Source organism: Maylandia zebra, linkage group LG7 (genome assembly GCF_041146795.1).
Source record: "Maylandia zebra isolate NMK-2024a linkage group LG7, Mzebra_GT3a, whole genome shotgun sequence".
Lineage (NCBI taxonomy): Eukaryota > Metazoa > Chordata > Actinopteri > Cichliformes > Cichlidae > Maylandia > Maylandia zebra.
In genome coordinates this window covers 28,283,511-28,309,700 of record NC_135173.1, presented here as the reverse complement: position 1 = coordinate 28,309,700, position 26,190 = coordinate 28,283,511, and the positions used below count along the sequence as shown (strand labels likewise).

Genomic DNA, 26,190 nt, shown 5'->3' with positions numbered 1-26,190 from the left:
TTGATCCCATATAAAAAAAAAAGCTGAAATAAACAAAATGGTAAATGGACTGGTTCTAATAAAGTGGTTTCTTACTCTACCTCAGCACTCAAAGCACTTTATACAACTTAACTCATTCATAAAAGCACTTTTTCTATGCCTTTTCTATGTAAGTGCTTTCTATCTAATATTCACATACTCGAATGAATGCAGTGGAGAGCAACTTGGGGTTAGTACCTTGCCCAGGAATATTTGGCATGCAAACTGGCAAGGGATCAAACCACCAACCCAACTAGATGACCTGCTCTACTTTATTTAGAGCCTGTTGATGGCTAACTAATCAGACATAGTTGTGTCAGACAAGCAGAAATGGCTGTAGTGATAGATGTAGCTATTCCAAATGATAGCAACATCAGGAAAAAAGAACACGAGAAGCTCAAGAAATAGCACGGGCTGAGAGAATGTGGAAGGCAAAAGCAACAGTGGTCTCCATGGTGATGGACTGAGGGAAGTGTCCCTCACATATATCAAACATTCCCTTTAGAAAAGACAATTATTCATGTCTTCTCCATTTGCGGGTAATGGCTCTCCCAGTGATTCACTGGAGTCCCAAAGCCTTAGAAACGGTTTTGTAACTCTTTCTAGAGTAACAAAGTCAGATGCAAATGACATCTGACTTTGTTCTTGAGTCTTTTAGAGTCACCTGTTGCTTTTTGCTAAAGTGAAAAGCGTTCGTAAATAACCACTCACGTGCAATGCAAGGGTGTGTGCACTGAGTATTTTTATTACAAGATCTTTACCCAACTCCATATAGACAGTTAAATGTTTTGTTTTTTTAATTTGGAGACATCAGTAAATGATAGCGGCTAAGTGTGGTCAAGTCCTAAAGCATTGCCTAAGAGTTTTGCATAGACCCGTTTTTCTTCCTCACACAAAGCGACTGATTGCACTACCAAAATTACAATACCTACCTTTAGAGAGAGCCAGAGCATCAAATACAGTCAAATCAAATGGCTTGTCACTGTCACTTCAACCATACAGTACACCAGGGGTGTCAAACTCAGTTGGAGGGGGGGCCAAAATTCAAGGCACACTTTAGGTCACGGGCCAAACAAGATAAACATTTTTGAACACACTAAAACAAGGTTTTTTAAACATAAATATGAATAAAAACAGACAGGAATATTATTCCAGAATAAATACAATTAAAAACATAAACTATAACTTTAAATATTTTGCTCTCCATAAAAATATATCTTTTCAAAATTATGCAAGTTAGAAATATAAACATGCTGCCAAAAACCCCAGAAAAAATAAATGAAAGCATACACAAGGTTCGAGCCGCATGTAGATGGAGCCAAGTGCCCCAACTTTGTTCAACATTAGTTGGCAACAGGGAAAGTGAGGCAAGTTGCGCTGGTGCATTTGTGACAGCTTCACTTGAAATGCCTTCACCGCATCATACATGCCATGTCCATGAACTGACAGGTTTCCTTGCTGAGCTCAAAAATTATATTGAGAAATTTTCCCCAACTCAGCCAACAGACCTCTGTATGATAAGGAATGTCGGCAAACTCTGAATCTATTTCCCACATAAAAGACTGAAATTGAAGGTGATTTAAACTTTTAGCTCAGATAAAATGTATGGTCTGCGTTATGGTGATCATTACATGCTCGATTTTTAAGACTTTACCACACTGCGTTTCCTGATGTGTGATGCAGTGATCTGCTGTTAATTCACCTGCATCTTTACTAGATCCTACATCCTACACAACACCAGCGCTCCATCTGTTGTCCCAGGGCAGTTTCATGTCGGTTACACTTTGAAATACGTTTTCAAAAATGTCTTTTCCTGTCGTTGTCCTGCGCATCGATTTAATTTCCAATATTTCCTCTCCACGGATGAAGATGGTCAGCTGTGCAATGTCCATCATGTCTGTACTTTCATCCATAGCAACAATTTAATGTATTTCTCCTCAAACTCACATTTGCCAAAATCTCCGTTTTGTCTGGACACAAGACGTCGCACACCTTCATCGTGCAGCTCTTCAGAAACGCTCCCTCGGTAAATAGCCGGGCTGATTTGGTTATCTCCTCTGCTACAATAAAACTTGCTTTCACAACCAGTAGCGGTTTTAGATACGGGCGACACGGGGGGTTGCCCGGGGCGGCATCGTGGAGGGGGGCGGCATCACGGGCATCGGCAAAAAAAAAAATGCTTGTACTCATGCTGGCCCGACGTCAGCCAGCGCATATTGGGAATGGCATAGGCACCGATCGGCTTTCTATCGCCCATTTGCTGGGAGTAAGGGCGCCCTTCGTTTGCCAGGTGCGCCTGCTGCTTGCGGCGCAGAGAGGAGAGGGCGGGGCGGCGGGGGATTCTCTGACCGGCTGGAGCAGCATCTAATAACCAACTCGCAAAGTAACACAAAATAAAAAGAAACCAACAAACACGAAAACACCAGACATCATGATACAGACTTATAATTTGCACCGATGTTTTTTCGAAATTCTATACACGAAAAGTGAGCGCGAGAGCCCTCGGTGCGCCTGCTGCTGAAGTCAAAGTAAACTTTATTGTCATCTCCGCTACATACAGTCCAGTATATAGAGCAGGGGTCCCCAATCCCAGTCCACGAGGGCCGGTGTCCCTGCATGGTTTAGATGTGTCCTTGATCCATCACAGCTGATTTAAATGGATAAATTACCTTCTCAACATGTCTTCAGTTCTCCAGAGGCCTGGTAATGAACTAATCATGTGATTCAGGTGTGTTGACCCAGGGTGAGATCTAAAACCTGCAGGGACACCGGCCCTCGTGGACTGGGATTGGGGACCCCTGATATAGAGAGACGGACGACAAGGCTCCAGTTACAGCAGTGCAAGCAAACAAAAAATATATGTAAGAAGAGTAAGAAAATAAATATACACTTTAGGACCAGGGGTAAAGGGATCAATAACAATTTAAAATTTACAGTTTGATGATTTAAAGTCTCACACACAAGCCATCGAAGGGGGGCTTGCTGCTTCCAAATAGAGCAATCCTGGGTTGTGTGAAATCTCAGAAATGCACCCTAGACAAAGTGAATCTGTGAACTAAGGTGTAGGTGTGTTAGATCATGTTGTGGTGATCCTTGGGTTGAGATGGGTGTTCATACTGGAGTGCAAAATTAAAACCAATGGAAGACGGACAAGAAAAGTTCAAAGCCTCAGTTTAGAAAAAGAGAAAAGAAGAGGAGGAGAAATGAGCAAAAGATGCAGGTAAGCAGATGTGTCATTGGATACTGGCAGGTCATCCTGAAACAATCAGAATCAGAATACTTTATTAATCCCTAAGGAAATTATGTGAGTTACAGAAGAAATGGTAAAAATAGCAACAGTAACAGACTAAACTCCAAACAGTACATTATGTTACAGATTTTAATATTAATAATTAGTCATTGTCAGTTGTTGTTTCGTACTGTTCTCATTGTATGACGAATTATGATGGCTGTTTGGTAGCCGTTTGCATACTATGCATACTCTCTCTCTCTTCATATGTGTGTGTACAACAATTTTATGTTAATGTACAATCCTTAATATGTTTTGTGTGTATGCGTGTGTGGGGAGGAGGGGGGGGGGGGGGGGGGGGGCAGAGGGAGTGTTCGCCCAGGGCGCCAAACTGGCTAGGACCGCCACTGTTCACAACAGCTTCACTTTGTGATTTTGCTCTGGTGAAAACCATCTGCTGAAATGTCAGATTCTTCTTTAGCTCTTCTACCTTCTGTAGTTTCTGCTCTGCATTTCGGTTTTTCAGCTTATCCTGACGTTTTGTCTTGAAGTGCCGCCTTAAATTAAATCCCTTAGTTACAGCCACATTAGCTCCACAAATAAGATGCGGGTTTACCAGCAATGTTTGTAAACATATATTCAGTCTCCCGCCGCCGGTGCAGAAAGGCTCTGTTTTCAGAATCAACTTTTCTCTTCGCCATTGTGAGCAGCTAGCTAACAGAAGTTTGACTTGATTGAGGGGGGAATGTTCCCAGGTAGCCGAGCGTTCGGCAAGGAGGCTGCAGCGCTGCATTATGGGATCTGTAGTTTGTGTGTTATTAGCACCTCATATCGCCGGGCCATGCATAACAATAATAATAAATCTACATAAAATGATCTCTCTGGCCGGATATAAATGTACGCCGGGCCGGATGTGGCCTTGACTTTGACACATGTGCAGTACACAGTGAAACGAGACAGCGTTCCTCCAAGACCATGGTGCTACATATAAAAGAAGATCAACACAGGATTACATAGTGCAACTGTGAAAAAATTGCAAAAACCAATGCAACACCAGACAGAACAGAACAATACGAACACAACACAGTGAAGCATTGACAGAATGTAAAAAAAAGGTGTGTGTGTGTGTGTGTGTGTGTGTGTGTGTGTGTGTGTGTGTAACCAGTGAATAAAACCACTATTGTTTTTAGACTTAAAAAAAAAAAAACTTTAATCAAACGTTACTGATTTTCCCTAATGAACAGAAATAAAAGTGTTCAGACAGAAAAATCAAAGGTGAAAGATTTATTTGAAAATTGCTGAAGTGGAGAAATGCAAAATGACACTTATGAAACTTTATGAATCAGAAAAAAGACAAAGAAAGAAAGATACAATCTGAGAACACGCTATATAGTCCAGTAAAGTTACACTACATATATTCACCATTAAGAGGAAAAATGATCACATTTTCAGTAGTCTACTCTATGAAAATCTGACATCTTTACAGTTTTTTCCTCTCTACTCATGTATAAAAATTATTTTTAAGAAGATACAGACTTGGTTTTCATACGCAAGAGTCTAAAACTTTTTCTTAAAGCAGTGAAAACATTTCTGGACTCAAAAGTCGTAATCCATTCCAAATTGTAACATAAAAGGTTTAACAATTAAATGCACTTCATATACATTTTTCTATTTTAAAAATCTGCAAAATTAGAAGTAACTTAAGCTTTCTTTTGTCAAATTTGTGTTTGAGACTGTTCAAATAAATATCAGAATCAGAATCAGAATCAGAATACTTTATTGATCCCTGGGGGAAATTATTTATATGAAGAACAAAACAGATAGGCTTATAATTTTTAAACATTTAAACATTTTTAAACATATATTCTTGAAAGTTTTACATCCCAAAGTAAGAAGAAAAAGAAAAGAATAAAGGTTTGGAGAATCCTGGTATTAAATATATAAAAAACAGAAACAGTAGACGCTGACACAAACTTAAGGCTTTTGTGACACTGTAAAATAATGATTCTAGAAAGTATAAAACCTCAAAGATAACTGATGTAAGTACCTTTTAAGTACTTAATGTATCAATTTAATTTATCATAATATTTAAAGTATCTATTTTTTCTAGTTCAACTTTTATCAAAGCGAGGTTTAGCAAAAGTTCGGTAAACTGATTTTGTTCCACATGTGATTATGTAATATAAACATTTTCAGGTCGATCGAACCTCTGTTTTCATTTTTAAATGAGTGATGAAAAAGTAAAAACAGCTTCTTCATTGGGCATTAGCTTCAGTTGTGAACCAGTCCAGAACATTCTCCTTGTTCTCTTCAACCCATTTAATGTTAGCGATGGTTCTCTCAATGGATTGATCCAGTGCTAAGGTCCCAGAGCCAAAACCAACATCGGAATTGTCAGCCTTGAACTGCTTCAGCTGATGCAACAGACACAATGTAAATCAGGGGAGTAGTTTTAAAGAAATACATATACTGAAAATACATGGCTTTGTTCATATCACTCATCTCTTTTGTTATATTACAATTATGTTTTTTTCAACATTTTAATAATGAGACATGTTGTTTGTCATTCATAAAATGCTACAAACACTCAAACCTTTTGTTATTGTTATTGGATGAATGTTCTTCTTGCACACAGTCACTGCAACTTTTTATAAACTGACCAAATATTGCAGCTTGGTTATGGCACAAGACTGCACTGCTTGCATGTTGATGTTAAAGTTGTCATAGTCCTGAGTCTCAGGCCAAGTATTTTTGAGTTTTGTTCTGGACTTCTGATTCTCTCTTTGGACATTTGAGATAAATCATATTCAGGGTTTTGTGTACTGATTTCCTATTACTTGTTTATCTGTTTTTATTCATATTTCTTGGTTTCTTGTTTGATTATGTTAGTTCCTTTTGGTGCCCTGTCTGTCACCTCTGTGTCCTGTCCTCAGTGTCCATCCATCCAATCATTCGTTTCCGCTTATCGTTTTATATTGTTTGTTTTATCTTTTATGACTTGTTATCTTACGTGCAGTACTTTGTGATTCTGTATAAAGAGGTGCTATATAAATAAAATTTTATTTATTTATTTTTGTTTTCAAGGTTGCGGGGGGAGCTGGAGCCTATCCCAGTTATCTTAGGGCGAGAGGCAGGGTACACCCTGAACAGGTTGCCAGTCTGTCGCAGGGCTAACACACAGACAGAGACAACCAATTGCAGTCCCATTCACTCACCCATTCACACCTATGGGCAATTTAGTGTTTCCAATTAACCTGTCCCCACTAACTCAGTGTCTCCTGTGGTAATCACAGTGGTTGTCTCCATGTTTGTATCCCTTTGTGTCTCCCCAGTCACTCATGTCTCTGTGTAGCTCCGGTCTCTTTGTCAAGTTCATGCGTCTTAATCTGGGTCTCAGTGTGTGTTACTTCCTGTTTTATTTTCTTAGACCTCTCTCTTGTGTGTATCATGTTCAGTTTTGGATCCCTTGTCTTGTTAGTTCTATTCTTCACAGCTGTGCTCCCTGGTGTGTCCACTCTGTGTATATATTCTCTGTATCTGTGTCCTTTGTTGTGTCAACCTCTGTCAGTCTGTTTCTATGAGTCAGTCCAGACTGATTGAAGATTACCAATAGTTAGGGCTTAACATAACTGATTTCAGTCAATATTTAAATAAATCCAAATAGGATATGATGAGAGGTATATGTTAATGCTGTTTATGTTAAAAGTGTTTTCAGAAGATGGGAAAGTGATTGTGCTTATGAATACTGGAGCAATGGGAGGCCACTGTGCTTTGATGCTATGGAGGGCCATGAGAACCAAACCACTGTCTTTAGGTTTCAAATCAAATCAAATCACTTTTATTGTCACATCACATGTGCAGGTACAGTACATGTGAATGAAATTCTTGTGTGCGAGCTTCACAAGCAACAGAGGTGTGCAAATACTGGTAATGAGAACACTATCACACAGCAGTAAAATGCCTGTCCTGTCAAACTTATTAGTTCAAGTCAGTTCAGATTAAATTAACATCTTGTAAAGTCGGGAAGGCTTGAAATCAATACTTGAAATTTGAGATTTTGAGACCAGAGGATGACTTGAGATTTGATAACGCTTAAAGTATCTACATTTAAAAGTAGTATAACAAAATGAACAAAAGGGAAACCACATTGTGGTAAAGTCATTTCAAAGAAATATCTAACCTGCTGAAGCTCAAATTCAGTGGAGAAACGTTTGGTGACGCCGTTTACGAGGTTGGAGAATGAGAATGAGCCACCACCATACCTGTGAGAGGGAAGCACAGTTGAAGGCAAACATCAGTTAGCAGAAATTAAAGTCCAAGTCACTTAAGAACGGTCTTCTCTTTCATTGAGAACGTGATTATCATCTGTGAAATTACTGAATTTCTACATGCTTTCATAAATTACATATAATTCATTACAAATGTATATATACTGTATATTTAATGAGTATACAATAGATTATATTTTTTAAATACTCTGATCATTTAAGAGTGCAGTTCTATCCAAACTGTAACATATACAAGCCATTTATGAGAAAAAAAAAGAAGAGAAGAAAGAAAAGAAAAGAAATTTAAGAAAACCGTACTAATGATTTTGCGGGATGAAATCTATTTATCTGAAATGATTTATAATAATCTTGCTTAGAGTAATGGCTCTTATGAAGCCCTACAAACTGAAGTATGAGACATGTTACTCCTTTTTTGCTTATGAGAGAAATAAATTATTTGCTTTCCCTTTGGCATTTTAAGCAACTTTAATAAAATATCTGGTGATGTTTCTCCTAATGTCTCCTAGTCAGTTCAGGCTCTGCTTTAAATCCAAAACTTGGAATCACATGGAAAACAAAACCATCATCAGTCCCACACCAGCATAACACTGTGCACTAACCACAGTGCATCCACAACTGATGGTTGCATCAGTTATGGGTCCAATCATGTAAAGATTATGTTATGATTATGCTGTAAGTGTTCTTTGGTTCATATAGATATGACACACAACACTTCATATATGTGTTGCAACCTTTTTTAAATTGTCACTTTGAAGATAAACTGTAATTCTTTTTTCATATTAAAAACTATCCTTCCTAAAATGAAACTCGGGTGCCTTTTTAGAGTTATGTTGTACTCACTGACTGAAGATGTATGACCATCGAGCCCTGACAAAGTCCCATGCCAGAGACTGACCAACCACATTACTGGCAATGTCGACAATGGTGGCGGTGGCATCCTGCTTTCGGATCATGTCTGGATCCAGAGTGTATTCCAGATACCTGAACAGTCACAGAGTAAATATGTGTGCTAGATAGTAACTTTAAGTTACATAGTGTGGCATATTTATTAATAAAGCAATGAATGTACCTGTTGAGCAGCCAAGGTTGTTTGGTGCAGGACAGAGCATAGCGAAGTTTATCAGATTCAATAGCAGTACTGTCATTCTTAATAAACTGTGACCAAGCAAAATCCCATTCTTTCTTGCCACCTGCTGCAATAGCATTGCAGTACACAGTGGAGCGCAGGTTAGGGTGGATCCTAGAAAAAGAGCATATTGTTAGACTTCAGTACACCATAGATTATACAGAGTATTACTTTAAACTAAAGGGGAATAATTATTTGATCCCCCTGCCAAATTTACAAGGGTGCTTAATTACAAGGAAAGGAAATGAACTGTCTGAAATTTTTATAGTTTCATTTTAAGTGATGTTATTGGCTGCTGCTTCAGAACTTGAAACTTCAACTCCCTCCCAAGATTTTCTTTAGGATTAAAGTGTGGACACTTCCAAAGTCACTACATGACCTTATTCATGTGCTTCTATGTGTGCTCCTTCAGATTATTAACAAGCTCATCCCTGGCTCTATTGGATTAATGTCAGGCAAACATGAGGCCTAATCATGGGTATCGATTCCTTGATCCTCCTGGTACTGCTCGCATACGTACTCGGGAATTGTTGTCCACCAGGAGGAACCCAGGACTCACTGCACCACTGTAGACTCTGACAGCTGGACCAAGGATTTCATCCCAGTATACTCATATGACATGTATGACTCTATGTTGTACGAGTGTACATCTCATAATCCTGTCTTTATGTTTTTAATATGTGCTCAAGGTGAATGTTCATAGAGGGGATCTCTGCAGAGACCTCAGACTGGGTCTGCTGGCACCAGCTGGCTCGCTTGTCTATGCTTTTCTCTGCTTTTCTCTGCTTTTCTCTGCTTTTCTCTGCTCTCTCTCCAAAGATCGTGGTAGCTCTTATACCACCAGCTCCACAAACTGTGCCTGCTCTCCAGGGGCCCAGGTTGCAGCCACTGTGCACCAATGGCTCCAGTAATTCACTCCACAGGAGATTTCCCACTAGAGCAGTCTCGTGAAAAAACTCTACACCCAGCCTTTGACCAAGTGATAAAAAGTGATCTTCATATGGTGCACCCTAATGCAGCGCTTATCTATCTGCATTTTGTATTGATTAAAGATTAAAGATGGGCTGACGCTCACACAAAAGAGGAACACACCCAGTTGTTGGTGCCAAAAAGCCACCAAGAAATTATTTTCCCGGTGGCTCATCATAACCCCATGGCAGAGAATATGGGATATGATAAAACTGGAGTGAATCATGGCCTGATATTATTGGCCTGGATGTGGATGTGTTCAAATGGTGTGCATCCTACCTGGAGTGTTAGCTGCTATTTCAAAAGTGCCCTTGTGCCCACTAGTGCCTACCTTAAAGGAGGTGCCATTTGAGTGCATTGGGATGGATCTCATCAGTTTACCAACTGACACTTTGTTCATGTCTCACACACTAAAAGAACTGTACCAATTACTGCTATTACATCTATTCAGACCAGGTTCTACCACCGTCAGACTGAAAGGCTGGCAGAGTGGCTGAATAAGACTTCTATTCATGAGGATGAACCCAGTTGAGATCACTGGTTAGACCCTATTTTGTTTGTAGTGGGAGATTTTCTCCCTTTAACTAACTGTTTGTCAGGAACTTGTGTGGGTGCGTTTGACCTTATTAAAGAAAACTGTGAGCAAGGTCCAAGCCGAGCTAAAAATGAAATTCATTATGTTCTAGACCTGAGAGCAAAGCTATACACATTGGGGAGTAACACAAGAGCTCCAGGCCCAGGAACATCATTAGTCCCTGTACAACAGAGGGGCAAAACTCATCTCGAGGTAAAGTGCTTGTATTGCTCCTTTCTTTTAGCTCAAGGTTACTTGCCAAGTGCCAAGGACCCTTTGTGGTCAAACATGGGGTGGCTGACACTGACTATGAAAAGGGAGGAGCCACACTGGTATATCACCTCAATCTCCTAAAAGTATGGCGAGAAGCTGGAACTGTTTCTCTGATGAGCCTGGTTAGGGAAAGAGATGAGTTAAGGTGCCAAATTCAACCATTCCCACCTTCCTCCATTATGATGACTATCTCACAAAGGTCTAGAGAGCAGATGTTGCTTGCATTGCAACAGCAGCTCTACTTGAGGAACTGCCAGTATTCTGGAATCACCTCCATATATATATGTATATATATATATATATATATATATATGGCCCCAAAATTGACATGGACACACACCTGTTGGTGTCAGTATCCATCCACTCTTGAAACCATGTCATGACCAGGTTTTGGCATTCCTCCAACCCTGTCCTGCAAGCCAGGCTAATTGCATTCACCTGATTATACCTGCAGGATAGACAAATAGAAAACAGAAGTATTGACAAGAACTTTTAGGGAAAAACTGGGGAGAGCAAAGAATAATGAATACAGATATTTCGGAGTTCAACATCATATAAGCTGAGTAGCAGAGTTTCTAAGTTCCAGCTATCACGTGTGCTGAACTGAATTTGTAGAATTACACATTTTAAATAATTCATTTAAAAACTGTATCCTGGGTCCAGAAAAGAACAACTTCTACAATTACATCACAACATAAATTATGTTTTATTGAAAAAGTCTAACCTATCTATCTGATTTATGAATGCAGTTTAGACTGGTGGCAGCTTTATGTTGAAAACTTAAAATGTGTTTTCACTCACTGGTCCATGTGTCCATCAGGAACTTTGCTCCAGTTGCCTGTCATTTGCTTGTAGTATTCAAACAGAGGGGAGACTTTTTTCACGAGATAATCCTGAAACAACAAAGACAGAACTCAGAAAATGTGACAACTTATTTGTGTATTGTTTCTTTTGTATGTATATGTCGTTGGAAGAAGTTCACCTGCATGGGGCCATAGACTTCGCTGCGGTCAAACATGAGGTAGAAAAAGTCCAGGTTGTTAAGGGCTGCCTTCCATGGAATGTAATCTCTCTCATTACTCAGGTATTTGGTGGTATTAAGCGCCTGCACTGTAGAAATTATCTTGGCTCTAAGAGGTAGAATATAGTAAAAATTTATCAGATACTTCATGTTCATGTTTTCCATTGTCATAATTTTAAGATATTACCACGAGTACTATTAATTAATATCTGATAGGTAAGTATTTAAACCCACAGCCTACCAACATATTTAAAATACATGGACAACTGGCTGGGATCCCTGGGGACCCCAAGAGAATTCGTAATATCAGAATAAGAATAATAGTAGGGCTTAATTCTTCTCATAGTATCGCTGTTACCACTTTAATGTCACCATATGAAAAATAGATTACAATTATTATTATAGTTATAGAATGTGCACAAGTTTTATTGTTTAATCAACTTGCAGATTTCATCCAAAGTATAATTACATAACAGCCTGACTCTGGTATTCAATTAAGTAATTTCAAGAAAATATTATTTTTTAATATTGTAAATAATTAAGCCATACTGAGGTCATATTGATCCCGGTATAAAAAAGCTGAAATAAATAAAATGGTAAATGGACTGGTTCTTATAAAGTGGTTTCATACTCTACATCAGCACTCAAAGCACTTTAAGCTACTTAACTAATTCACAAAGCACTTTTTCTATGCCTTTTCTATGTAAGTGCTTTCTATCTAATATTCACATACTCGAATGAATGCAGTGGAGAGCAACTTGAGGTTAGTACCTTGCCCAAGAATATTATGCATGCAGGGTGGCAAGGGATCAAACCACCAACCCTTTGATTACTAGATGACCTGTTATACTCTATTTATAGCCTGGTGATGGCTAACTGATTAGAAATAGTTGTGTCAGACAAGCAGAAATGGCTGTAGTGATAGATGTAGCTATTCCAGCAACATTAGGAAGACTGAACACGAGAAGCTCAAGAAATAGCAAGGGCTGAGAGAATGTGGAAGGCAAAAGCAACAGTGGTCTCCATGGTGATGGACTGAGGGAAGTGTCCCTCACATATATCAAACATTCCCTTTAGAAAAGACAATTATTCATGTCTTCTCCATTTGCGGGTAATGGCTCTCCCAGTGATTCACTGGAGTCCCAAAGCCTTAGAAACGGTTTTGTAACTCTTTCTAGAGTAAATGACATCTGACATCTGTCTAATTGATATATCATTTAAACATGTCTGTTAATAATCAGGCTAGTGAAATTGAACTTATAATAATAATGTATTTAATCAAAGTATCGCAGTTGATTCACGTTTGAATGATCATGAAGTGACAAAGCTGGAACAGAAGTAAATAGTTTTTCACAGCAGTGTACATTTCGGAATTATAACAGTTATCATGTACATGTGAGACAACACTTGCAAACTTACCTGGCCAGATTGAAGGCATCATCCAATATCTGAGCTCTGTTGATCCGTGGAATGAGCTTAAAGAAACATCAGGAAACATCAAGAAACACGTTTACAATCACTGATAATCACTGATAATGACTGTGTGTTGGGCTCCTCTGTCTTACCTGATGATTACTCTGCAGAACATCTAAGAGTTTGGCCCAGTTGTCATCATCATAGTTGACCCTGTAGTAACCAACCATGTTGACATTGGCTAGCACCCACTGATCTTGTGTTGCTTTCATAGCTTCAGATGTTTCTAGAAATAGAACTCAAAGTTGGTGCACAAGAATAAAATAAATGTAAGCTTTTCTTAAAAAGTTGCCTTAGTTTATTGAGGGTTGCAGGTATTCATGATCCACAGTTCTCTTAAGATCCTGCAAGAGCTAATGGTGGCAAAAGGACAGCTATTCTGCACTTAAGTAGAAGTACAGATACCAGTGTTAAAAATACTCCAGTAAAAGTTGAAGTAGTGATTCAACTACTTTACTCAAGTAAAAGTAAAAAAAGTACAGGCTTTGAAATTTGCTCAACATAAGAAAGTAAAAATCAGCTTTTTGGAGGATGGTTCTACCCGCTATTTTTGTGAATAGCTAAGCTAAGTCTTGTGCTATAATAATGTAATAATCAAATAATATTAGACAACGGAAATACAAACTTTAGTCTAATTTTTAATTCTAATAGTCCTCAGGTTGAATCAGTACAAAAAGAAGGAAAATAAAAAAAATCTTGATTTTGTTAGGCCTACATTATAGAGTGTGACTACCTTAAAATGAAGGGAGTAATAGTAAAAAGAAAAACAAACTACTTAATTAAAGTACAGAGTGGTGCTGTGCTTTTGACAATTGTCCAGTTATATAGCTCAGTTTTGGCCAAGTTTCAGCTGTTGTCAGTGTGCTGGGTCTTTTGACCCAGCAGTTTGAGCTTGAATTGTGTTTTTTGTGATCTTTGTGTATTTGAAATGACGTTCAAGTTTTAACTCTCTAAACTGTCAACAGACTGCAACTGTTTTATTTATGAACACAAAATCACCATCATGTTGTTTGCTCTATCTCAGGGACATTAAGGTACTATAGAGAGACCACAAGAATTTAAAGGTAATATAGTTTTAAAAATACAAAATTTTGAGTCAATGTAAATATTTACATGTAAAAAAGAAACAGAACCAATTATTCAGTGGTTTCTGCTAACGGAGAATCAACTCCAACAAGCAAATTGTTAGAAGTTGAACATAAATCAGTGAAAACACAAAGATGAAAAAATACTTAGAAAATGCTTGTGTGATAATTGAAAGATTGTGATTAAAAGATTGGTGGACTGCAGAGGACCACCACATTTTGAAAATGATGTGCAGTCTTAAGCTGGGAATGGATTATCTACCTGATTTGGATGTTAGCCACAGTGGATTCTGCATATTTCCAGTCATCATCCATTTGATTGGAATGATCCATTGATAACTACGGCAGAACATTTGAAACATTATTTCTGCAGTTTCTTTTTCTTTATTTTGCTTTTCATTAACTAAAAACTGCCTGTTACCATTTTGCCATTTAAAAATAATAAAAATTGAAGAACTGCATAAAGAATATGGTCTTCACTTGATATATTAGGAGGAAAAGATAAAAAAGGCAATGCAAATACTTGAAGGGGGATGGAGTTGTGACTACAGCTTCTGGATCCAGAAGGAAGTGCTGCTGGGAAACACTTCCAGTCCCAGTGTTAATGGTAACCACAGGAAAGCCCATCTGCAGCACCCAGGTGTTCATTATGTTATCGAGAGTATCAGGAAGCTCTAACTTGCTAGAATCAGCAGCCTGTGAAGGTCCCAAAAAATCCAAAAAGATAAAGTAAATATGGTTTGTGTGTGTGTGTGTGTGTGTGTGTGTGTGTGTGTGTGTGTGTGTGTGTGTGTGTGTGTGTGTGTGTGTGTGTGTATGAATATATATATATACAGCTGATCCTTTCTGATGTTTCGAAAGCACTAGAAAAAAAAAGAGATCTTAAACTAAATATTCAAATAAAAAGAGCAGAGAGATGATAACATGCCTTTTGCAGATGATACCAAAGGTCTGTGTAGACTGCATTCCCAAAGCTAAATGCACTCAGATAGGACTGCAGAAAAAAACAGTAAACAGAGATATGTCAGACACACTGCTTTGGATAAATGAGGGATTACTGTGTTAGCAAAAGTTTCCAAAAAATTGTACAAGTGTTCAACATTTCGCTACAATGTCCTCCAAGTTCTTTCCTTGAAAGGGATATCCTTTTCACAGATGACAGGATATGATTTCTTAGGTTATTTATATTTCTCACTCATCATTGGACAAATTGTAATTTGTAATTTGAGAAAGATAACTGGTGTATGAATGGGTTGTTTAAGAATATATAAAAGCATTTCAATAAGGAGAGATTGCTTGGAAGAATTAAACATGATTTACTGAGATATAAACATTCATGTATTTGGTGATTAGACTCTGAAGACCCATCATGGCAGAATGGAAACCCAGCGATGATAAGATTTAGGACAGGGCCCCCCAGAGTTGACACGCTGGAGGTGGTGAAGATGAAGACTGATGCTTGGATTGGACTATTACTGAAGTGTCCATAAGTTGCCCCTCCATATTAGACTGGCCCAAATTCTTGAAAATTTCAAATCACTTTTAAATACACACCTTTTTTTCCAAGGCATTTTAGGAGTAGTACCAGAGTCGGCTTGTAGTCAGTTTTAGTCCGTTTTTGGTCGCTTTTAATCTTCTTTACTTTACTGATTCATTTCTATCATTTTTTTTCATTTATTTGTTTATTTATTCTATTGTTATTTAATTTTCTTTGTGTGTTTAATGTAAGATTTTAAACTTTTTTCACTGTTTTTTACTGGAAAGCATTTTGGTCAACCATGTTGTTTATAAAGTGCTCTATAAATAAAGTTGGATTGGAAAGTTGGAGTGTCTGTGAGGTGGAAATGGAGAGTAGGTGGGCTGAACAGATACAACTCCACATGTGGCTGCACAAAACAAAACCTTTATAGAGGTTTGGCAGACATGTGACCGCTTACCACATACCATTAAGTTGTTACCCATTTTGGACACACAGTATTCCTAAATCATACTCAAAAACCTACTAAACCTCATGTAGATAAGATAAATTATGGAAACTATGGTTAAAGAAACAAGTGTATATACTCTCTCAGAGGAAGTAAAAAGCTTTCATCACTAGTATCTTGCTTGTTATGTGCAGAAACTGGACAAGGGACTTTCACTATTGCAGTGAACGTTTAAATAATTATTTGAGCGAGAAGTTTTGTGCTTTTGCAACAATCGTGGTAACCAGCATGACTGAGCTGGTGATCACCTTCTGCATACAGCGGTCGTCTGCAAGATGTTTAACTGTTGATATGGTGTTTATTTACTCCTTCTTGTTGATCTATGAACACTGACCTTAACTGAGGCAGTGCAGTTCTTTTAGTCTTCTTCTGGTACATTTTTAAAACAATGTAGATATTGTCCTGTTGTTACAGCAAAAACCTCTGCAAGGATGACTGGCTGGTGGACTCACCTTCATAGTAGCACACTGTGTTCTGTTATATTGTGGTCCTTACCCTCAGTCCCAGCTGGAAGACATCTTCAGTGAGGAAATCTGACAACATCCTGAGGACAGATGCTCCCTGATGAGGAAAAAAACACACTGTTAGGTTTTTTTGTTTTTTGCTTTTTGTTTTCATGGTTTTGAGAGTCTATGCATGCTTTACCTTGCTGTATGAAATAGCATCAAACAGCTCACTAATCTGTGCTGGCGTCTGGATATCTTCTTCTTTAGATGACAGAGGGTGAGAAGAAGCCAGAGCATCAATAGCAAACACCCTATGAATGTCACCAAGCACGATGAGGTCTGTCTATTATAAAACAAATGAGACTGTATACTTAACAACTTTGTCGAGCACCAATACTTACATTCAAAACAATTTGGTGTTAATGAAATTCTTACCACATTCCACTCAGGTTCAGCATTATTTGCTCCCAAGTACTCAACATAGGATGCAAAGCCTTCATTCAGCCACAAGTCATTCCACCATCTGAGTGTCACCAGATTACCAAACCACTAGAGGGACAGTTCAGAAAAAAAATGTGAGAATTGACTCATGCATTTGAACTAGTTTACAAAGAAGTGAATAGAATTTGTTTTTTTGAAGTTTTTTATTCACTTAAGTCTCATCTTGAAGTTATTTTCTGGGACTTCAACCCTTTTCTATGACATATGAATGGGTGTGAATGGGTGAATCAGCCAAGCTGTATGTGCTCAGGTAGAGTAGAAAAGTATGTAAAAAGTAAAACTATATATCCAGAATATCAACTATATAATATATATCCAGTTACCAGTTACTTGGAACTATATCTGAAATTGCTTTCGGGGGCCCTGAGAGTTGACATGAATGTTTTCCAAAGCACTTAAAACTTAATTACTGCCTATATTCAGCATCTCAAGAATCCTCTTAAACTTTATTTCCAGGACTTGAAACTCACCATGTGAGCCAGTTCATGAGCAATGATCGTAGCGATCTTTTCCTTGTTGGAGTTGGAGGAGAATGCTTCATCGTACAGTAGAGCTGTCTCCCGGTATGTGATCAGACCCCAGTTTTCCATGGCCCCTGCATTAAAGTCTGGGATTGCTATCTGATCTGTGTTAGGACAGAGATTATGTTAATGTGGCTGATTAGTTGCTTGAAGTGAAAGAGGTTACCAGTTTAAAACAGCAGAAGTGCTTAAAACCTTTACCCAGTCACAGTGCAACGGTGTCAATTTAATCCACTATGGGTAAAAAAAAAAAATTGATTAACATCCTACTTAGTTAAAAGTACCTATAATCACGTAAATAAAAGTTTCAAAGGTGTCATAAATATCAGTTTATATATGCATAATAAAATGTCAAATAAAATAAGTGCGAGTACATCAAATCTTGGCCTGCAACATAGGACAGGCTAAGATTATATAACAATGAAGAATCACATTTTACCTGTTAATAATTGATAATGAAGATGACCTTCTCATAACAGGTCATAAAAAGTCACAACTGAAAGATGTGCGTATGATAAGAACATAATGGAGCTGACTGGATGCTGCAGCCAAGGTCTTGGGCAATAAAACTATATATTTTACAGTTTTGCCATAAACATACACATGATGCCAATAAACATGAGACCAAAAACTGATCTGAGATCTAAGATTAGATCAGTACAATGAGTAGACACATGTCCCCACTTTACATGTGAGCAGAGACTTAGGTGCATTTATTAATGAACAAAATGAACTTCAATCAGGACACCATAAAGATAAGGCATTTTTATGGTGTGTTTTTTTGTACACTAACAGAAACTGTGATGCTGTTGCATTTTGCTTATGGTCATTTAATGTCACTATAGGATAGGTTTTCTTGCCCTCACAGTCTTTGATTTGAGTTTAGTCACTTATGACAAGCAAGAAATATAAAGTCACTTCATGACAAGGCCTCAGATCAGGTATTCACTTAGTACTTGATATGTTAGTATTGTTACTTATTAAATATAGACTTTTATCAAATTAAATGTACATAATAGATATGAGATTAAGATTTCATAGACTTGAGAAATCCATGCTGGTGCATCAGGACAGCTGTGCTGACTCATGATACAGTGAAGCTAAAAAGTGTGCAGTAGTAAACGTGCAGGCATGTAGATGTCTAGCTAATTGTGTGGTGGTCTTACCAGACTTGGGTAGAGGGTACGTGGCATTGTAATACTGCTCAAAGAATTTAAGGATTGGTCCAGTTTTGTTAAGGGCATACTGTCCTTGACCAGCTGCAATGGCGGACCTCCGGGCGAAAATGCGGATCTAAACCCAGATTACACAAAATAAAATAAAATTGAAAAACACTTTACACCACTTTGCAAAATAACATTATTCTATACACTTGTATTTCAAATAGTTTAAATCTATAGAAAGAGTACAGGGTACAGTCTAGGCACCATGATCTTAAAAGTACAGTCAATCATCTCCAAAAGTTGATTCTGTTCATCTGGACGTAATGTTTTCAGTGGGAGAAATGTTTCGTGACTCATCCAAGTGACTTCTTCACTTGCTGACTGCAGGTTTCATCTTATAAACAGTACATCTGCATCATGACTGAAACCAGCCCACTGAAGGAACAAAGGGCTGGGAGGTCAGTTCCTTCATCATCATGAGCATGCATCAAGACGTACCGTCAATATTTTTTTTTTGCAGTTATAAGAAAAAAATAATAATGTTGAACTGAAAAATATGCATTATTAGTCTGACTTATGTCTTATGTGTTCACTTATGTGAACTTAGAATGAGTCCATTAAAAATATACAGGTGTGGGCACTGGTTTGTGGAAGCCACCAGGTTGCCCCGCCACTCAGGAATACAGCCCTCAAGATGGACATCGCTGTTCTGTCTAATTGTATTTTATGTATGCGGGTAGAGACCAACCTGACACTGGCCCGGTGGCGCCAATGTCAGGCAGCCTCGCCTCTGTCAGTGCGCCCCAGGGTGGCTGTGGCTACAATGTAGCTTGCCATCACCAGTGTGTGAATGTGTGAATAACTGAATGTGTAAAGCGCTTTGGGGTCCTTAGGGACTAGTAAAGCGCTATACAAAAACAGGCCATTTACCATTTTACCATTTATTAGTTGATGATTTCCATCTCAGTCTTTTATTTCTGAGCATGTCTTTGTTTGTTGGGATTCTGTATCAGGTCCTGATTGTTTTGTGTCCCAGCCAGCTAATACTGCCAGGAAAAAGTCTGATTTTAGTGAGCTGACTCCCAAGACTCCTAAGACTGTGTGTTTCAAGACTGTTTATTCTGGGACTGTTTGTTGTTTGGCTGAACAGGGCTCCCTTGAGACAGAAACTCTGCCCGGATCATGGCCAGAGACCAAGTTTAAGGTCTTAGTTGACCCCCAGAGGTTCTCATTCCTGCCTTGCTCCGGGCTCAGCCGAGCCTGCCCAGCCTCTGGGGCCTCCTGGGGGCCAGATGTTAAATTGACTTGATGCTATTTACTTGATTAAATTGTTCCTTTAAATTTTCTGTATCTTCAGTTGGATGAGCACAAGAAACTTTTACTAATTAGTTTTCTGTTTTACTAATAACATATTTGCTCTACTTGATCGGAAGAAAAGGCAACTGTGAAAATTACTGAAATCCACGTGTGAAAGTTTCTTGGAAATCAAACCACTTTGATTAAAGAATGTCAAAATTACTATGGGACAACAATTACCTCAACGCCATCAATGCTGTTACCAATACTGTCGTAGTCACTGACAATGAATGCCAGCAAGTAAGTCGACATTTTCTCCGTTCGCTCAAAAACTGTCTTAAGCAGATCCTGGCCATCATGGTTGATTTCAGTTGTTTCTGAAAATAATTAAAATAAAATAAAATAAAGAGGTAACATTTTTATTTGATTGCTTTCCACTTCTTACCATTTTACTGACTAGACACAAAGTGTTTTTATATTGTTGTTGTCATATTTTATTGTTTAACTATGTGTTACATCCTCAATATTTAACTATGTAGTGACATCAATTTTTAAAACAAAAATACCTGCTCTGTTCTCAAACTAACCTATGTCCTTGCCATTGGACAGGGCTGTAGTTCCACGGTCGTGGATCAGCGTAATGAAGAAGTAAGCTTTCATAGCTGGCTCATCAAAGCAAGGGAAAGATTTCCTAGCATCTGTAGGCTGCATCTGGGTGGTAGCCATGACCCTGACAAGAAGAAGATAAATTAGCCTTGTGTGTAAAGAAGGTGCTACACAATTTAAACAAAATGGTTGGATGAAGGTTCTCCAAAATCCAGAAGATGTAATAGCTATATGCCCAAAACCTAGTTGGCCTATATAAGCAAAATAATAACAACAACATAAAAACTAGTAATTTCAACCAAAGTCCTCAACTTTTCTTATCTTGTAAGCAGTACTTGACATTGGTCAAGTTCGCGTCAAGTTACTTGAAAAAAGTAATCAGTAACTAATTACTGATTACTCCCCCCCAAAGTAATCCCATTACTTTACTAATTACTTATTTTCAAAAGTAATTAATTGCTTAGTTACTTAGTTACTTTTTAAAAACACGATTTACAACCCCTGAATAGGTGATAAAGTGATAGATCTTCAGCCCAATTCTACTTTTTCTACATAATCCATCATACAAAATGTAATCAAATGGAAAAGTCTCTTTTTAAAACTTGTTTTATTAGTTTTAATCTTTTAACTTTATGCATCAAGCAAAAGTTTAATTATATGCACCATTCTCTGACTGGAAGAAATTAGTTTAACATTTAAACCTATTTTCTGCACATTCCAGCACATAAAATAAAATGTTTTTGTGTTTACACTCACTCTTTCAAATAGATGCAAGTGAAACACAGCAGAAAATAAATAAAATCAAAGACTAGCGGTCCTATTGCTCTATTTTCACCTGTAAAGCAGGTGTGGGGTAGGCGGAGGTTTACCCTGGTGCAGGTGTGCCGCGGTCAGTTGAAGAATCCGCGAGTTTCTCTGTGAGTTTCCCATTACCTCGTAGCGCACTCTGTGCTTGTTTGGAAGTTTAGGAGTTTTTTTCGCTGTAAAAAGAAGTTTTCTTCCCACGCACGATGGACGCTAATGTTTTTGTCACTTTTTATGGAATTAAACTCAAAGTAAGGTCAGTGCTTCCACGCTTTAAACGCTGCAAGCTCATACTCTCTCCCGCACTCGATATATTATCCATTGTTGATCTGCACACAGCTGTTGTCATGAACGTCGCACTTACGTCACTGTCATGAGACATTCTCGCAAAAAAAATCATGGTTTTAGTAACGCAGTAACGCAGCGTTCCTACGGGAAAGTAATGGTAATCTAATTTTTGCAATAGTAATCCCTTACTTTACTCGTTATTTGAAAAAAGTAATTGGATTACAGTAACTGCCCATCTCTGCTTGTAAGACAGTAAAATTCTTATTTTCCGACACTTTGTCAAACAAAAGATATAAAAGTATGTACTGTGGGAATTTTCCGCTAATTTATGATAGTATTCATCAATTCATTATTGAAATAATTGTCAAACTGTAACCGTTGATTTTAACAACTATTTTGTAGTTGTTCTAGATGTGGTTGAAGTTTGGACAGAGATTAACTAAATGATTCAAACAAAAATGTAATTATTAAAGACATACTCTTTTTTGCTATTTTCATTGTTACCTATGTTGATATGTTCCAGGTTTGTTGACACTATATACACTTACCTTTTCTCTCCATCCATGTATTCGCTCCTGTAGAAGCCTCCAAGGTCATCAGCTAGTTCTCCAATGAATTCAGTGTAGAGGCGATACTTGTGTCCCTTTTTCAGTGTACCATCCAGCTCCAGGACCAGGTACTGTGTGACACCTTGGAGCCAGGAGGACTTGATTGCGGGGGCTTCAACACTACTCACTGACATGAGTCTTGCCAACTGGTTCTCAAACTTGGTGTAATTCAATTTATTAGAATGGATAAGAATCAGGTCAGTGTCCTCCACACATTCAAAGTCCACAACGGAACTGCCTGAAACACCAAGAAATAATGTGCAGTTTAATCAGTTGTTTAAACGTAGAAACCTTCACATTATTTGGAGTCACATGTGACCGGTTTATCCAATCCATGATTTTGTTGCCAAAAAATATAAACTCAGTTGCATCAGGTAATGCTATTAGCAATCCCTAGCTAATACACTTTAGTCCAACTTTAAAAACACCATAACTCTCGTGCCACTATAGAATATTTAAACAGCACACTGAAAAAAAACAATTGGCTGCACACCTAAAAAGGACTTTAAGTTTCAGATGCTTTATTTATTTTTCTTCATTCTCTGTTGTTTACTATTGTTACATTTAATTTTCTCACTTGTGTGATCAGATCTAAACTTTTATAAGAGATGAGAACTGTTTTTCAGTAACAGTTTTTAATATCATAGGTGTGATAGTTATAAGGTCAAACTCAAGCTTTTAATGTGTTTTTAATTTTTGCAAATACACATGTAAGAGTAATTTAAAAAATAGCAGCACTGAGTTGGTGTCATATAAATTCAAACTAATTTAGTTTTTAATACTTTTTAAAAGTTTTTTTTTTACTTCAAACTGTATTTGTCTTTTGTGTTTCTAAAGGACAGCATAATGTAAGACAAATCGTTTTGTGGCTTAAAAACTATCCATTCGCTTCTGCTTATCCTATTCAGAGTTGGGGGGCTGTCTTAGGAAAAGAAGCAGGGTACGCCCTGGACAGGTCACCAGTCTGTCGCAGGATACAAACAACCATTCGCACTCATATTCACTCCCGCATTCATACCTACAGGCAGTGTTGGGAAGGTTACTTTTACAATGTATTCCACTACATATTACAGATTACATGCCCCAAAATGTATTTTGTAACGTATTCCGTTACGTTACTCAATGACAGTAACGTATTCTGAATACTTTGGATTACTTAATATATTATCATGCTTTTTACAACAACGTGAATGTACTATTGCTGTGTGATTTATTACTGTTACTAAAGGTTACTCGCCATACCAATACCAACTAGATTTTTAAATCTTAGCGTAGAATGAGTAACAGTAGGTGGACATTAAGTAAGGCTGCACTTTTTGCAGCGATCTCGTAGAAAACTATTCCGCGCATATATAAAACAGGTCCGCGGCTCCGAACCGTAGTAAAGGGACCTCTGGCTAATACGTCGGGTTCCGTGTAGCTGAAAACTAGCTTTACTTTGTTTTCTGTGTCAACTTTGCTAGTGAGAGACAGAGAGAGGCGTTGAAAGGCTGCTCCAACGAAACTCATTGTTTCGGAGGAAAACACGAACACGGTGTACAGTCGAGTCTTAATAGCTTACTTACAACTGGGCTCGTCAGGCACTCTTCTTGGCTGCAGTGGTTATTATTATATTTCCATGCTTCCAGCTCCCGTTTTTGCTCAGTGACAGCATGTACTTTCCGACTTTTTCTCTCTCCCTCGCTCACAGACACATAACGGGTTTGGCAGTCCATTCTCCCTGCAGCACGGACTACACTGCCCATGATGCTACATTCTTTAGGGCTATGCCTGTAACACACTGCATATTGCCTTCATATTAAATCATTTTTGTGAATAATTTTAAAAAATATTTCTTCACGTCATTATGTAATGACGTGAAGTAGAGGTGACATGGGCCACAGGCATTAGAGCCTCTTAATGCACGTTTTGTTTGGGTTTCCACCAGCGTGGAAAGCAAAAATAAAGAGGGCATAGCCTTATGAAAAATGTAATCCATTCATTTCAACAAAGTAACTGTATTCTAAATACCACCCTTTTAAACGGTAACTCTAACGGTAACTGTACCGCCATTACGTATTTAAAATACGTAACGGCGGTACATGTATTCCGTTACTCCCCAACACTGCCTACGGGCAATTTAAAGATTCCAGTTAACCTGTCCCTACTACCTGCATGTCTTTAGTCTGTGGGAGGAAGCCAGGGTACGCAAACACGGGGAGAACATGCAAACACCACACAGAAAGACCCCGGCCTGATGGTGGAATTTAACTCAGGACCATCTTACTGTGAGGCAACAGTGCTCATGACCATGCCACCGTGCTTAAAAACTATTTCTGATTAATTCAAGTCCACATTTAGATTCACGTTCAGCACATTTATTTTTGACAATTTCTGACAATTCATTGTTGGAGCACCACAGGCTGAAAGTGTTGAGCTTAAGTTGAAATCTGATGTTAAAAGAAGCCAAATTTCCCCTCCATTGACTTGGTTTTGAAGTTTTAAATTAAAAGCCACCTGGACTTACCATTGCTTTAACTATATCAAAACTGCATGCATATTTCACTATAGCATTCTAAGCCTTTCCACCTCAAATGTTCCTGTTACTGTAAGTATTGCTGTCTCTGTTGTTTAACTGCAACCTGTTTTTCCAACACAGTTTACCATTAAAATGTGCTTCATTTGTGCTTAACAATATTTTGCTTAATTTCTGTTCCATACAGTGCGCAACTGTTAGTTGGGCTTAGAATGGATTCAACAACTCTCATCAACTCTTCAAAGACATTTCAAGTGTGATCAGTGTTATTCATTCTATTGTCTGTTCTACATTATACATTTTCAGTCATCCCTTGGAAAACTAATAAAAAGCATTACAATCATACTTCTACCTCTGAGAACAATGCTGGTAAACACCCTCTGGCTTTAGTTCTTGCTGATACCGGGAGGGTCTATTATATGAACATTACAGAGAAAGAGAGAAAAGTACTCATAAAGCCTTACCTAAGAAGGTGTAAAGACCAGTTGTTGGGTCTGGAGTCAGTCTTGGCCATAAGGTGACATTATATGTCTCTGGCACCAGGTTCTTGGGCAGCCGATACTTGTCCCAAGGTTTATTGGATGGAATGGGTGTTGTGGTAGGGGGTTTGGAGGTTGTTTGTTCTTCATTTTGATTATTGTTTTTCCCCTTTTCCTGTGAGTAAACAACTGACAAAGCTATGATAGTGGCTAAGGCTCCCACACCTGCGATGATCCCCAAAATCCCAACAGTTTTACTAATAAAGAAACCTTTCCCCATGTTGCCTGCCTACCCAGGAGCCCCACACTCAGACACTGAATTCAGAGGTGGAAGGTGAACTTGGATATGTAGCTGTGGGTAGCATTTCTCCTCCCATTTGCAATAACAGGTGATACATTAACAATAGCATTGTAAATACCAACACAGCAAAATCTCCAGTGTTAAATTAACACTAGAGAGTGTCTATATGGGTGCACACCTCTGAGTGTTAAATACAACACTGTTGAGTGTTAAATTAACACTTTTGACAGTGTTATATGTTTAAAAGTAACCTAGTCAGTTTTGAAGATTAACAATGGCTAACACTGAGCAGTGCTGATTTTCTAACACTGGAAAATAACTCAAAATGTTAGAAATATTCCAGTGTTAGAAAATCAGCACTGCTCAGTGTTAGCCATTGTTAATCTTCAAAACTGACTAGGTTACTTTTAAACATATAACACTGTCAAAAGTGTTAATTTAACACTCAACAGTGTTGTATTTAACACTCAGAGGTGTGCACCCATATAGACACTCTCTAGTGTTAATTTAACACTGGAGATTTTGCTGTGAATGTCATCTGCTGAGGATAGAGCAGACTTTTCTTGGAAGAAACAAAACTCAAGAAAGCCTCTCAGTTACCTCAGGATGATTACATTTGA

The 26,190-nt window shown here is 38.1% G+C and overlaps 1 protein-coding gene across 2 annotated transcripts; it reads right to left on the bottom strand.

The window, feature by feature from the left end:
• Window positions 1-4,531: 4,531 nt before the first annotated feature.
• On the bottom strand, window positions 4,532-25,563 carry LOC101464518 (aminopeptidase Ey). Of its 2 annotated transcripts, none has more exons than XM_004556212.4 (21): window positions 25,255-25,563; window positions 22,216-22,513; window positions 20,557-20,699; window positions 20,210-20,346; window positions 18,677-18,803; window positions 17,460-17,614; window positions 16,924-17,037; window positions 16,688-16,831; window positions 16,538-16,603; window positions 14,986-15,051; window positions 14,581-14,753; window positions 14,320-14,396; window positions 13,065-13,198; window positions 12,919-12,974; window positions 11,461-11,608; window positions 11,280-11,371; window positions 10,819-10,926; window positions 8,606-8,776; window positions 8,377-8,517; window positions 7,428-7,509; window positions 4,532-5,661 (listed from the first exon to the last, which is right to left on the bottom strand). In XM_004556212.4, the coding sequence occupies exons 1-21, from the start codon at window positions 25,547-25,549 to the stop codon at window positions 5,503-5,505; spliced, it is 2,886 nt and encodes a 961-aa protein (XP_004556269.1). In that variant the 5' UTR covers window positions 25,550-25,563; the 3' UTR covers window positions 4,532-5,502. The 2 variants fall into 2 exon arrangements, with proteins under 2 accessions (XP_004556269.1, XP_076742293.1); XM_076886178.1 differs by lacking the exon at window positions 25,255-25,563 and adding an exon at window positions 23,841-23,983.
• Between the last annotated feature and the right edge of the window lie 627 nt (window positions 25,564-26,190).

Bases quoted from the DNA above. Each gene is read 5' to 3' on its own strand.
- LOC101464518 (XM_004556212.4), bottom strand. From the start codon at position 25,549: ATGGGGAAAGGTTTCTTTATTAGTAAAACTGTTGGGATTTTGGGGATC. The intron at 16,832-16,923 runs GTAAGAATTTCA...GTTTTATAATAG, and splicing joins CTGAACCTGAGTGGAATGTG to ACAGACCTCATCGTGCTTGG. The intron at 15,052-16,537 runs GTAAGGACCACA...TTTTTTCTGCAG, and splicing joins TCTTCCAGCTGGGACTGAGG to TCCTATCTGAGTGCATTTAG.